The 14,323-nt window shown below is 47.3% G+C and overlaps 1 protein-coding gene across 3 annotated transcripts in view; it reads left to right on the top strand.

Moving 5' to 3' along the window:
- Ext2 (exostosin glycosyltransferase 2) overlaps positions 1–14,323 on the top strand; it is a 184,466-nt gene that overhangs the window by 88,234 nt on the left and 81,909 nt on the right. For all 3 annotated transcript variants that reach the window (XM_077797465.1, XM_077797464.1, XM_026399167.2), the window contains exon 9: positions 10,752–10,941. In XM_077797465.1, coding sequence (XP_077653591.1) covers positions 10,752–10,941 — 190 coding nt within the window. The remainder of the gene's footprint in view (positions 1–10,751; positions 10,942–14,323) is intronic.

Raw genomic sequence — 14,323 nt, 5'->3', positions numbered from 1 at the left:
TTGGTCATGACTGTGTTGGTGTTTTGAGTGTGGGCGCCCTAGGCTGTAATTCAATCATTCCCAAGAGTTCCTGTTTACCAAGCCCGAGAAGCCAACCCGCTGCCAACACACATTTTTACACCCGCGCCCGAGAATGAGCTCCTCTTTCAAACTGTGTTTTCAAAGCATGGGGTGGTCGGTCAGGTGAAAGTGTGAATCTGTTTACCTCTCGTGTAAAGTAGCAGTGTAAGCCGTCGTTAACACTCTTGGACACTTTGGTTCTGGATTATAGATCAGCCTTGTTTGTTTGACTCAAACAAGTTACCAGATTTTTTGTTGAGACATTTCTTTCAGATGTTTTCAGTATACTTATGAAGTAACAGATCAGGGGAAATGGCTGCCTATTTGAAGACAGTATTCTAAAAATAATCCAAATCTTTTGCACCGTCAAACAGCTGAACCATTATTTTTAATATATCAAATCGTAAACCAATAAAATCAATGGTGTGGCATCTTAGCCAATATCTTAAGTAATCATACCATAGATATATTTAGTGAAATTTATTACTTGCAGACTGATATAACTCATGAATTATTAAAAGGATCAACATATGGAGCTCTCTCTTTCCTCATTCCAAATTCTTTTAATATGGCTTATGTTGAGCCATTTAACTGGCTTCTGTCCATCCCACTGATGGAGGCCATAGCCAGATGAGGCTCTTATAAATGTCTGGCTTCCTTTCCAAGCAAGAGGAGGATGAAATGTCAACTTTTTCCTCTACTACCTGAAAAGCAATCAGTGGCCACCCTTCCTGCTCTTCTTGACAGCAGTTTGGCATTAGAGAAGAAGGGTGGGCATTTAGCCAAATGCGAATTTCAGTGCTATATAAAGAAAAAATTGAAGTAGCTAAAACTTGCATAATAACAGGAATTTTCGGGAGGCACTCAGATGGGTTTAACCTGGAGCCTGCAGCAAGCTGACTACAGCCCAGACACTTCTGAACTGCAGGTTTTAGGCCCCTCTTTCCTGGCGATGATCTGAGTGACTCGAGGTCTCTCACTGCCTCAGAGGTGCAACAGTTTGCCCATCTGTCGCGCTGGGTTTAGGGCTGACGATAGTAGCCCTAGTAGAATAGCGTAACAGTTGGTGACCAATGACCGACTGGGGTCAAGGGCACTGAGTAGGACATTTTGGAATAAAACCTGAGTTCAAAAGCATTTATTAGTTTGACCTTGTGAGGTTTTTTTCCCCTAATATTTATTTTTTAGTTGTAGTTAGACACAATACCTTTATTTTATTTATTTTTATGTGGTGCTGAGGATCGAACCCAGGTCCTTACACGAGCTAGGTGAGCTCTCCACCACTGAGCCACAGCCATAGCCCCTTGAAGGTGCAGGGTTTTTTATCTTTATGAAATCCATTATCCTTGCCTATAAAATGGGAATAATGTTTATTTCATAGAACTCTTATGAAAAATTAATGATATAGTCTATGGGGAAGAATCTTAAAAAGTAAAGTGTTGTTAATGATAAGGCCACTAATACACCGGTCCTTTGGTGTGTATGTGAGGTTGGACCCAGGACCCTCATGGATACTAACACCCACTTACACTCAGGTTCCTTGTATAAAATGGCATGGTGTTTGCACATAACCTGTGCATACACTCCATGTACTTTAAATCACCTCTAGATTACTCCTAACCCTCATCCCACCTCAGCACTGTGTGAATGGTTGTTATACTGGGATTGTTTAGGAAATGATGGCAAGGAAAAAATGTCTGTATGTGTTCATACAGATGCAATTTTTAAAAAATATTTTTAAACCATAGTTGGTTGAATCTTTGGATGCGGAACCCTCCGGTACGGAGGGCTAACTAGGAATGCTTAGTCATATGGAAACGTAAACTTAGAATTGGACAGGCTCCTGGAGAGGAAAATTTAGAGATTTGCAGCAGGGTGTTGTTTGTACCCAGATCAGCGCTCTTACACCCTTTCTGTTGTCTTATCCTCGTGGCCCCAACAGCAGCATTCTGTGAACCCCATGCTTAGAGATTAAGGAAGTGAGCCATATTTATTTCAAGACCCACCTTATCCCCTCATTTTTTAGGTTAGGAAATGGAGGTCTGAAGCAGTGTGGCAGCTTATCTGATGTGCACATTCTCTGCCCACCCTTTCATCTATTTTAATGTACTCCTGAATTTCCATGACAGTTGTGTTTATCGTATGTATAAACTTGGCTCCCAAATTAAATAGGAAAGACAGTGGCACATAATTAGATTTACAGAGTAAATATAGGAAGACGTCTGACCAGGCTTTATGATGGACTAGATAGACTAAGTGGCCCTCCCAGGTGGACAGCTGAGTTGCTGAAGGAAGTGCTGTGAGGTGGCTTTCCCTGTTGTGACCTGGCTTGAGAGTGAGCTGAGTGCTGGCCCCTGAAACAAGGTGGGGCTGGCCACCCCGGGGAGTGGGAGCCACAGCCACTTTCACTGTGGAAATCTTTGCAGCTCTGGGTGATGTGCGGCTTTGCCCCGTCGCTGGGTCAGGTTGGGGATGGGGAGTGGGATTGGTCACTTGGGACCTGCCCAGTCTGGGAAGTCCCACAAGAGCTTCCTGGACAAAGCCAGGACTCAGAAGCTCTGTGCCTTCAGTGAGAGGATAAAGCACACCTGTCTGGAGAACTGCAGCCCCAGCCAACCGTGGTCACCAGTTCACACCACAGGTGTGGTCTCAGCAGGGAGTTTGGTGGAGCATGGCCCTGTGTTGCTGGGAACTGGCAGAAGCAGACACAGACCCTGCCTTGAGGAACCCACTTTCAGTCCATGAAGGTCCAGGGAAAACAAGTAGCCCATGTCAAAACCACAAAGCCAGGAAGAAATAAGGCAACATCCTACGTGAGAACCACTGGAGTCACAGGCCTGGAAGGACTTCCATTTGTTAGATATTCGATTCAGTTATTAGAACAAAGAAATAATAGATGGAAAATGTGGAGAAGGAAAGTGACCTGGAGGTCAGAGGGATAAGGTCCCACATTGTCTAATCAGAGTTACAGAAGGAAAAGAAGAAGCATTTCTGAAAGAAGAACAGCTGAGAATTTTTCAGTATTGTTAGTAACACCAAGCCATGGACCCAGGAAGATCAACAAACTCAGCAGAATAAGCAAAGTGAAGGCACAGCCCGGTGGCCATGGTGAACTGCAGCACAACAGTGGACACACAGAGCTTAAGAGCATGTGAAGGAAAAGGGATGAGAGTAGGGACGTCTGACCCACTCTGATGACCCCAAAGTCCATCTTTATGGTTCAGTATCTTTGCATATCAGAGTCAATGCCTGTCACTCCAGTGCACCCAAATGTCCACCGCACCTCATAGAAAGCTCATTTGTGAACAGCTAACTGTAAACAGGTTGCAGAAATTGAGAGTTGATGACCTGCTGTCTTTCTTGGTTGTCTGAAACCTAAGAGGACTTCTAGCCTTTGCTTTTCTTCATCTTCCATGTGTCTTTTTCGTGTGTAAGCTGGGAGTTTGGTATGATTTAGTATGATTCCTATTTTTCAGAACAACCATTATTGTTGGGGAGTGAACTGAATTAAAGACATGAGGCAGCAGGTAGACCTCACTCTTGATCTTTTCTCTTGAGCTAAGAGATTCTTGTTGAAGACATCCTGAGGTCTGTGACTCTCTGGTTTCCCCACTCAGCCCACACCCGGGAGAGTCCCATGGGTAATTGGGGCTGTGGAGGCTTAATGGTTAAGTCAGCACCGGCCACATTACTGATTGCCCCTTTCAAATCTCCCAGTAGCCATTAACATAAATATCATCTCACCACTTGGACAAGGGACACCACCCTTAAGCGTCAGTGATACGGTGCTGGTGATTAACCCCCTCGTGGCTGTTTGCTCCAGAGGCCTTAGGTATATCCACTGATGGGAAGTCTCTTTGAACTTAGAGGAGAAACGAAGGGGTTAACTCCTTTTGGTTTTGCCCTTTGACCACTTCAGGATGAGAGGCATGATGAAATACTTTTCAAAGTCTTCAGTGGAAACACATCATGCATAATTGGAGCAAAAAAGAATAAATCAAAGCTTTTCCCCCTTTTAGTCTGGTAATTCATAATTGAAACCACATTGAGGTAAGGGTTGGTAACTTCAAAACAGCCAAGAAAAGTACCCTTTCTATCAAGGTAGGAATAGGTAAGGCTGCTCATTACCAGGCTCAAAGCTTCTGTGCAGCAGGCCCCTTCTCTCTCTCTCCCTTTCTTCTCTGACTTCTCGTTCTTTCAGGCAAAATACCTCCATTCAAATCAAATATGGGTTGACTCAGATGTCTGCCGAAAGCTGCTAGTTTCACAGGAAGCTGTGTACAATCAACCGCCCCCCACCAACAGTGACCAGTGGTAGTGAGATGCTGAACCACCTGTGTTTTACTTGGTGCCTCCTGTGCTAGAGCTTGGCTGGGGTTGGCTGAGCGCATCTGTCCTAGGCAGGACAGGTAGTTGTCCTCACTCGTGACTCTGCAGTCCTCACCTAGCTCTAGCAAGAGATTCAGAAGCTAGCACAAGCCATTCCTGTGCACTGTGCTTCCTGTTTTCTGTAGCCAGGATGGCTGTGGTCAGGCTCAGGTAGGGCTGCTGGGACCTTTTCAGCTGTGAGAAGGTGAAACAAGACCGCAGTGGGGCCGAGAGCTGCTTCTGGGTTGGATTGCTGGAGGTACAGCTGATTGCCAAGAGTTTGGGTCTCTTTCTGAAGGGGAAACTCTTCTCCTGAGGGTTGACTTCTAAGCTTAGTCTCCTAAGGACTTTCTTTCAAGACATCCTGAAACCTGAGCCACCAACTCCCTCTTGCTGGTTTGGAAAGCACCAGAGCTTTCCAGAAAGTGAAGGAAAGAACTTCCCGACTGTAGCCTTGTGACCTGATCCTTGTTGAGGCTGTGAGGGTTACTTTGATGTGACTGCAATTTAGCAATGCAGGATTTCTTATTGGAGCTTCTATAATTAATATGCATTGTCTGCCTGAGAAGTGGAGGTGGGAGGGTGGGCCAAAGATGAACAAGGCAGAGGCCCGCGCACGGTCACGTAACACAACCACTGCTTCAGTTTTCTCCTTCCATCCTTGAGCAGCTCCCTGGAGTCTGTGTGGAAATTGCATTGAAGCAGGACTCCGAGATGCTGCTCTGGTGGCCGGGCCTTGCCTCTTCCCAGGCCTCTGTTGCCAGGTGCCTGTTTCTGTGCCCCTCTGGCCACAGTGGAGGTTTAATCAGGCATCAGTTAATTGCCAGCATTGTTTGCCTTTTCCCTGGCAGAAGTCAGAGTCTTGAGTAAATTACGGAGGTTTAAATTTGCCTGGTTTCCTGCAGAAAGTGAGGTCAAGAGGTCCCAGACTGTAGACACTCTCTGTGGCCAGCCAGCAGGGGGTCAGTTCTGAAGGGTATTTTGGAGGTGACTAAATGTCGTTTTTTAAATGTCCCTCTCCAGTAGGATTTTCTCTGGGGGTTGGTTTGTTGACCTTCCCCAGTGGAGCAGAGCCTCTGTGAAGGCGTGCACCCCAATTAAAGCAGCCTTTCTCCACTGAGTTCCTAGGGCAAATGGGATTATGTCTGAGGAGGGGAAAAGCAATTGGCACCGAAGCCTCATCATGGATGGGCATTTCCTACTTACGACCTTTTGAATTAGAACATGAAGGTAGCTGTGCTAATTTATCAGTAAAATGATACTTAGAAAAGTTTCAAAAGAAAGAATAAAGCTGATTGTGTGACTTTTTAAAAGTTTCTGCCACACAGGGCTCCTCACGGTATGTCTTCAGCTGCCTGAGTCCCCTCGTCTCAGCTCCCCTGCTCGTTGGGACTGACCCTGTTGGACCTGTGGCTTCCTGCGTGTCTCTTTGAGCACCCTGTTCAGTGCGCCAGCATCTTGGGCCAGTCTGCTCCTGCAGCTCCTGCAGATGCTCAGGGCTGCCTGTCTCCCGCGGTAGCTGGAGGTTGTACGGGCCTCTGTGCTTCCGTCTGAGGATGCCCCGTACCTTGTGCTTAGAATTCTGCACTGTGATTTGCCTTTTCACCTATCTGTCTTCCCCACCCGATTATGAGTATTTTGAGAGGAAGAAATTAGTTCATCTTTTCATTTTAACGTCATCCCAGGCTTAAACTCTACGGTCAGGGAGAGGCAACTAAATGAATGAACATGGGGAGTGCTGATGCCCGTGTGCTAGCAGGCAGGCAGGCAGGAGGAGTCCACGTTGGGATGAGCAGGGAGAGGGTTGGGTTTGGTTTCAGCTGCACTCACGGCCTCTGTGCTGAGCTCTTTGCTAGGTATTTGGGTGCGTAGTCTCATTTAGTCATCGTTACTTAGGGATGTAGGTACTGGGGTCCCGTTTTACAGATAAGGTACTGATGCTGCTCACAGAAGTAACTTCACAAAAAGAGTAAATGGAAAGAAAGGCCCAGGTGAAAGCCCTCATCAAACATCCCTATAAAATTCCATACTTTAGGGGCTGGGGTTGTGGCTCAGCAGTAGAACACTCGCCTAGCATGTGCAAGGCCCTGAGTTTGATCCTCAGCACCACGTAAAAATAAATAAAATAAAGTAATTGTGTCCAACTACAACTAAAAATAAATAATTTTTTAAAAAATTCTATGCTTCAGCTTCTTGGTAAATGCAATAAAATGAACCAAGTTGGGGAACATTTCAAAGCATCCCTCATTTGAGTGTGGGCCCCTGATCCTATATATACTTGAGGAGCAGATAGAACGTAACCTGTACCCTCTGGGACCTACTAATTTTTTTTCAGCAAAGTTTTGAGTAGCGGTAGGTACTGTGCTCGGTACTGTGTGTTATGGCTCTTGCTTTCATAAAGCTGAAACAGAGAGTAAAGAAAAAGAGAAAGTGCTGGAAATAAAGACTATATTTGAGAGGAATAAGTAGAGGTAGGATCTAGATAAAGCAGGCCTTTAAAGCATGTGAAGTAACAACCGAGGAGGAATGATTTCCTCTAGAACTCTGATGCTGAAGGGCTCTCGGGTGGCTTAGGTGAGGCATGCAGAGAGCAAAGCCCGGAGAGAGGGTTACTCACGTGTGATCAGCGCTGGCTGCTGTTTTTCCGCTGTTGTATGTGTGGGGTGTGTTATGTGTACCGCGTCGTCTCGCCTAGGAGGTGGTGGTGGTAGAGTTTTATAGGCAGAAAATCTGAGGCACAGGAGAGCCATGTGCTTTGCTGGGTCATGGCTGGTGAGTGGAAGAACCTGACTGGGACCACTGATCCCCGCGTTGCCCCAGACACAAAGGCTCCCTTTGGAGCTGTTTGCATTTATGCTGGCCGTGTGTCCCCCAGCTGAGCACCAGGCAGCTCTCCATGGCTCCTCTGCTGCCTGCTGCCCCCCCCAACCGTGTCCATGTCATTCTGTGTTCATGGGACATCGTGGGTGGGATGTCAGTGCTGTCGTGTCCCTGTGCTATCTCCCTGACATGCTGCTTTCTCCAGTTCTCAAGCCCTACCTGGGGGGCAGGTGGGTGGTGTGGAAAAGTTAGACACCAGGAAAAGCCACTGTCCACTTCCCTGCCCGGCATCCCTTCCTGTCCTCCCCCTTCCCTAACAACCCACTTCCCAAATGGAGCCGGCAGATTCACCACGAGACCAGACCCATTGTCTTCTGGAGGCACTGGGCAGAACTGGGACGTCTTTCCAGGGACTCCTCGGTTTCTATTCTGGGGCATTCCTTTTCAGAAACCAAACTCCACCCCGCTCAGGGAACTTTCTTTTCTCTGAGTGTCACGATGGTTTTTAGGTGTGTTGGTTTCTCCTCCCTTCTCCCCTAGAACAGACCGCATTTTGTTGGAGCTGTAATAGTTTTTCCCTCTGTATCAGTGGTGTATTTACCTTTCTAAATGTATGTGCTTGCTTTGTCAGAGTGTCATATATTTGGAGTGTTTATGTACTCTCGGAAGTAGTATTTGGGTGGGTTCTTGCTTGTTGGTCCATTTGATAACAGGATTCAGAATTTTCAGGAGTTTTGTCCAGAGAGGAGCTAGGAGAGGTGGAGCTGGCGTTCCCCACACTTCCCCTTCTGAAGTCTGTGCGGTAGCAGCGCGATCTCTGTATTCTGCGGGTTGGTAAAGGAGTACGGGTGGGGAGTGCAGGGAGGGCCACCCAGCTGGTGTTTTGGAGTCAGGTGGCTTGGGCTGTTGTCCTCGTTCCATGACTTCCAGGTCACACAGCCTTGACTACTCTCCACTATTCTTACTCCTACAGTTCCATCACCTGTAAAAGGAAGCTACCACCATAACTGTCTTGAGCTTGTTGTGGGTCTTAGTTGAGCTAATACATGTCAAGCATAGTGCCTCACACTTAGTAAATGCTCAGTAAATCTTGACTGTTTCAGTATCACACATTAGATTATCTTATGCACATCTTTAAAAATCCTTTTAGTCTCTTTTCCGTTTAAAATGGTATCCATCAAGTGTAGAGCAGGGAGTATCGTATCAGGAAGGCCAGGGGTGGGTTGAGGATGGTAATGGCAGGTAGACATGAACCATCCTTTGGGAATTAATTGCAGCCTAAACGTGGAGCTACTTACTGAATTCAGTTTCCATAAAAGTCGGGAAGATATGAAGAATAAGACTCAGGTCGAAAACTGAAAAGGGTTCCTAGAAATGTAGTCAGATGCTAGGGCATAAATACAAAAATCTGGGGTCTCCCTGAGACATTACCAGTGCGTAACATCATGGGAACAAGGTTGCACTGGAGAGATAACCTTTCTATTGGGTCTCTTGGTTGTGAGAGTCAATTATGGCATCCTGTGGGCATTTCAGCCTTAATGTGCTGATTACATCAGGACTCCAGGAATCCCCCCCTCCTGCAGTCCCTCCCATGTGCAGCCCATGTGCTTGTGTACATCTCCTGCCCCGCGCTGCTCTGTCTGGCAAGCAGCTGTAGTCAGAGACTGGGGATGGGTGTCCGTTCGTGGTATGGATGCATGGATAGGGGACATGGGGAATCCAGAGTGTGGAGAGGGAGTTGGTCCTGAGCTTTAAACATGCTAACCTGATCATGAGCATAATCAGTGCTATTGCGTTATATACTTACAAATGTTTAAAATGGAAAATCAAATTGTGTGTATTACCAGTTTCAAAAAACCAATAGGCCAAAACCCTTATAGTCTTTAAATAGGTGGATTATATAGTTTATGAACTATATCCCAATAAAGCTGTCAAAAAGTATAAGAACATTTTAATAAGCTTTTCCTGTTTAGTATTAGTACAAAGGTTTTTTTTTTTTTGCTTACATTGCTATGTTTAGATAATTTAATGTTTTATTGGTAGGAGAGAGATTGGATTTCTTTTATTCCTTTTTAAATTTTATTTTGAACAAATTTCAGACTTAGAAGTTTGAGAACTGTTCAGTGAACTCATGCCCGCCACCAAGAGCCACACACTGTGAGCAGCGCCTCAGTCCCCTGTGCAGCAGTGCGTGCCCTGAGGTGCCCTGAGGTGGTGATGGTTCTGGGTGCTGTGTCTGCCTCTGTCCCTTTTGTTGGCCCCACTGTGCTCTCTGTCCTCTGAAGTCCTCGCCTCTTCCGTCTTGCGCACTGACACTACTCCGTTTCTTTGGTAGAGCCGTTTCCTCCCTCCCCGGTGTGTTCTTTTCCTGGAGTCTCCTATTAAGTGGATGCTGGACCTCCTGGATTTTCTCCCCTGCTCTCTCGTATTCCTCAGCTGTCTTCCTGGTCCCTGGAATGCAGTAAATTGTCTTCATCTCAGAATCCTGCCCATTTAAAGAAACTTTAAACTATCATGTTTTTCATGTCCAAGAGTTCTTTCCATCTTTGATAGATCCTTTTAAATAAAAATAGCAATTTATTCTTTCTCATAGATTAAAAAATATTTATCTCCCCAAAGATATAACTTGCTGTTGGTTGATTTTAATTTCCTTCTGCTGCCTCGGGTCTGTTTGCTCTGAGTGCCTTTTTTCTTTGCTCCTTTGGTTTCTGTCACTCCCACCGAAGATGCTCTTGAGATATCTGTGATGCTAGAATCTGTTCATGATGAAGAGGGGGACACTAAAAGCTGAGAGGAGTACTCTGTGTGGCCCACTCATGGCTGGAGGGTGTCGCCGGCAGACGGTGTGCCAGGCTGGCTGCATGGCTTCAGGGCTTGGGAACGGAAGGGGAGGAAGGCTGCAGGCTCCCCACTCGTCGGGTGGGCTGTGATGTGTGTGCCTCAGCTGTGCCTGTGTTCCAAGTCTGAAGCGTCAGTCTCCTCAGGGAACATAGCTGGGCTGTGGCAAAGAGTGACACTCTGGCTGCATCTGGTAAGGGCAGGCTTGTGGTTCTGGGTCTCCAGCTGCTTCTGGTAGAGGTTTCTGAGCAGTCCTCGGTCACCTTGCCACTCCTCCACCTCACAAGGCACCGGGCGACCTGGCGAGCTTACCTCCTGAGCCTCTCAGGGCACCCCTTCCCAGGTCCCCTCCGGCCCTTGGGCCCTTCTCCAGCCCTCTGTGTGCATCAGCTGCCATGCTGCTGATTTGGGGCGGAAGGAGGCAGGTGTGTGTTGTGACCTGTCATGTCTAACTCAGTCTCTTCTCTGCTCCCTTTTCACTGGTCTAGAGCCCAGGTTAATCCAGGGGACCCCATGCAGGCTGTGCGGGGGGAAGACTGAACGGCCACGAGGCTCTTGCCATGATGGTGGTGAAAGCAGTCAGCTGCACGGCTGGGTTTGCCGGTGGCTGGGGTCAGCCTCCTGCTGCAGCGCCTTCCCTAACCTTCTGACCTGTCCTTTTGCAGAAGTGGGGCAGTGTGAGCAACCCGCTCTTCCTCCCGCTGATCCCGCCACAGTCGCAGGGGTTCACCGCCATTGTCCTCACCTACGACCGGGTCGAGAGCCTCTTCCGCGTCATCACCGAGGTGTCCAAGGTGCCCAGTCTGTCCAAGCTGCTGGTCGTCTGGAATAATCAGAATAAAAACCCCCCAGAAGGTAAGAAGAGTGAGGAAGATGCATTTAGGAGGCCCTACCTCAGGCGTTGGCCAACTCTCTGCTGAATGGACTGTGGATGGCCAAGTGATGCCAGTTAGTTTGAAATGAATCTTCCCTTTGCCAGTAACAATGTCATCTGTGAGGCAGCATGACCCCGCTTCTCTCTTCCCCATCGTCTCGTTCCTTTCTAAGGTGGCCTGTTTAACTCCAAGCCCTGGCACGCTCTGTAGCCACACGTGTTTGAGGGCTGAGGGGCGATAGGATCAAAGGCGACCAGCCCTGGGAAACAGATCTCAGCCCCCGGCCATCCCAGCTGATTTGTTTACATGGAAACTCAGTTTAAGAGGCATCAGTCTTCTCCTTCCTTATCTCAGCTCTGATGCCGTGCTGTCCTTCAAAACCCACTGAGCAGGATGGCCTCCCTTCCACAGGGAAGGCGGGCGGGCAGTGGAGGCCGGGACTCAGCTCTTGAAGGGAGCTCGAACTGCACGCTGCCACCGCGTCCTCCTTAGTCACTCTGGCCCTCACCTGGGCCACCCATGTAATCTGCTGGCTGGCAGCTAGGATCGCAGACTGTTTGATTAATTGGATTTGTTTTTAATTCGGGACGCATAGAGAACGTTCCACCTGCATTTGGTTTCTCATTCGGTCTGTCTATTACTGATCCTAATCCCAGGGACTTCAAAGCTCCTGCCATTTATAGCCTATTAAAGCCAGGAAGTTTCTGATGGATTAGAGCAAGGAATGAGTTTGAAGTTTGTAATGTGCACCACTGTCACCGATAAGGTCTAGTTTATTGCCTGACAGTAGTATCTGTGCTTTTTATGGCTAGTCCTTTTAATTGGTTATACTGAAGTCAGGAGAGTTGACCCTAGAAACTTCCAGTAGTAGATCTGTAGTCTAGGCCGGAATGAGACCATATTTCTGTCTCTGTTAGGCAAATCAGAATTTGCTCAATAAAATTCTTTAGTGTGTCCTGAGACGTTTGAAAAATTGTACTTCATGAGATTTTTGTTTTCTGAAAGAATCATCTGCTCTCTTTAGGTTCACAGAGTGCCAGGATGAGTGAATCAAATGCCTATTCTGGCAAGAATCCTATAATGTAGCTGAAGCATAGCTGCTTTTATCATTACTATTATTGCTGACCAGTTTTCTGGTCCGGGGTTTTTTCTTTGCCACCTCACTGCAGCACGGTCAGTTTTCTGGGTTTTGCTGTGTTTGGCTTCTAATAAAGGAGAAGGAGAGGGAGAGGTGGAAAGGAAGGCGCTGGCGTCACCTAAGGAGGGAGGAAGAGCCAGCGGGGCAGAGATGGAGGAGCCCCAGAGGATCTGTGTGGTGGGCAGGGTGGGCAGGGCCCTGCACAGGCGGCCTTTCCCAGGGAGGTGGGTCGGACCTCTGCTTTGCTTGTCGGGCCCTTGATGGGTCGTGTGCACTGTGGAGGGAATGTCCCTGTCACTGTGTTCATTCTCATGTATTTGCGCCTCCAGCTTAGCCCACAGCCCTCCTGCAGGGAAGGTGGAGTGGCAGGATCTGGAGCAGAGGCCAGGGACACACTGGTGACCGCCCATTCCAGAACACCTGTGTGTTCTCAAACACCGCCGAGTGCTCTGTAACACATGCAGTTATCACTTGCCAATCAGAAATAAAACAAAACTAAAAAAATGCCAAGGAGCCTTCTTATACCCCTGCTTATCAGCCTCTTTGGGCATAAAGTGAACTCAGCATTGTGAGTTGGAGTCACTCTTCGGGGCAGGTGTGGGAAAGGAGGAATCTTTTTCTTATGTCTCAGCCCAGGCTTGTGCGCTGGCATGGCTAAAGGCAGAGTGTGGGCCAGCTTTGGAGCTGGGTGTTCAGTTTTAATTTTTGGTAGACCCTACTAAAGAGTAGTGGTTAATTTTATGACTGAGAGTTTAGTTTATTTTTTAAATATTTTGGCTCTAGGGAAGAAAGAGAACCCTTAACTGATGAGGCCCTCATTTTGACACGTGTTTATGGACTGGCTTTTTTCTGACGGTGGTTTTCAGGTTGGGGCTCTGGCTCTCGCAGTGCAGCTGTTGGGGGAACACGAACCACGCTGATCTTCTGTGGGCGTGTTCAGTTGGTCAAGGGGCCGTCAGCTCTGGTCCTCCTGCCAGCAAACGCATCTGATGTTCCAAGTGTAGCATTAAAAAAAAAAAAGGCTTTGAAATTTTAGAGGTGAAAGTGATGTTTTTCACTTTCTCTACATTTACTAAAATAAATATTGTGGTTCACGCGTCTACTGTTGGGAGGGCTGGTGCAGGCGGCAGTCTGCGCCCTCCCACTTTTTTTCCTGGATCCAACCAAGTACTTTTTTCTTTTGGTTACAGTTAACTCTAAATGGCTAGGTTTGAAGTTTAAGTAAATATTGAAGAGTAGGCAATAGAACTCTCTAGTGAGCTTTCATCACAGCAGTTTTGAGCTCTGTCAATATAAAGACAGGCTCCTGCTTTTCCCTCCTAGCTCCTCAGTTGCCGAGCCTGGTAAAGGTTGAGTTCGTCTGCATGGGCCCAGCCTTTGCCTGGAGGAAGCTGTAGCACTGTACACTTCAGAAAGGGGAACTCAGCCTGTAGCCTTAATTAATCCAGGTATAGGTGTGAATTGACATTAAGGGACCCCCAGCTTCAGATGTTTCCCTCACAGTCCTTAGTGGGCAGGGTGGGCGCTGTCAGGACGGTCAACCCAACAGGGCAGCAGGAGCCAAAGCAGCAGCTACCTTCCGTTGAGCTGCATTCAGGGTCCTGGGCACCAACTTTACACTGAGCAACTTGGGGACTTCTGAAGCAGGCTAAAGAGTTTTTGTGTGGAGATAATCTAATATTTTACTTTGTGTATATGACAGTGATTGGCAGGATAGGCTTGGGGTCATCTTCAGCCAACCTGAATGTACTGTAGTACTTTTGTCAAGTTACAGAGAATTCCTCTCTCACATCTCTCTCAGCATCCAACATGGAGAAAACTATTAATTAATATACTTTTAAAAAGACCTGTGTCTGCCAAGTGTGATGGCACACACCTGTAACCCCAGCTGCTGGGGAGGCTGGGGCAGGAGGACTGCAAGTTCAAGGCCGCTTCAGCAACTTACGGAGACCCTGTCTCTAAATAAAAATATAAAAAGAGCTGGGGTATAGCTCAGTGGTTAAAGCACCCCTAGGTTCAATCCCTGGTACAAAAAAAAAAAAAAAAAAAAAGGGTCCTTGACACAAGGAGTTCTTTTTCTCCCAGGAGCTGGGCCAAAGCTCATACTGTGAAACTAACAGGTCACCTGTCTCAGCTGTTTATCTTTCAGAAATTCAGCAGTGCCTTTGAAGAACCATTTTTTAAGTTACTTTATGTGAATAAAAGGTGACACTTGTAAAGTTTT

Source organism: Urocitellus parryii, chromosome 4 (assembly GCF_045843805.1).
Source record: "Urocitellus parryii isolate mUroPar1 chromosome 4, mUroPar1.hap1, whole genome shotgun sequence".
NCBI classification, from domain to species: domain Eukaryota; kingdom Metazoa; phylum Chordata; class Mammalia; order Rodentia; family Sciuridae; genus Urocitellus; species Urocitellus parryii.
This window is presented reverse-complemented; position numbering and strand designations above follow the sequence as displayed.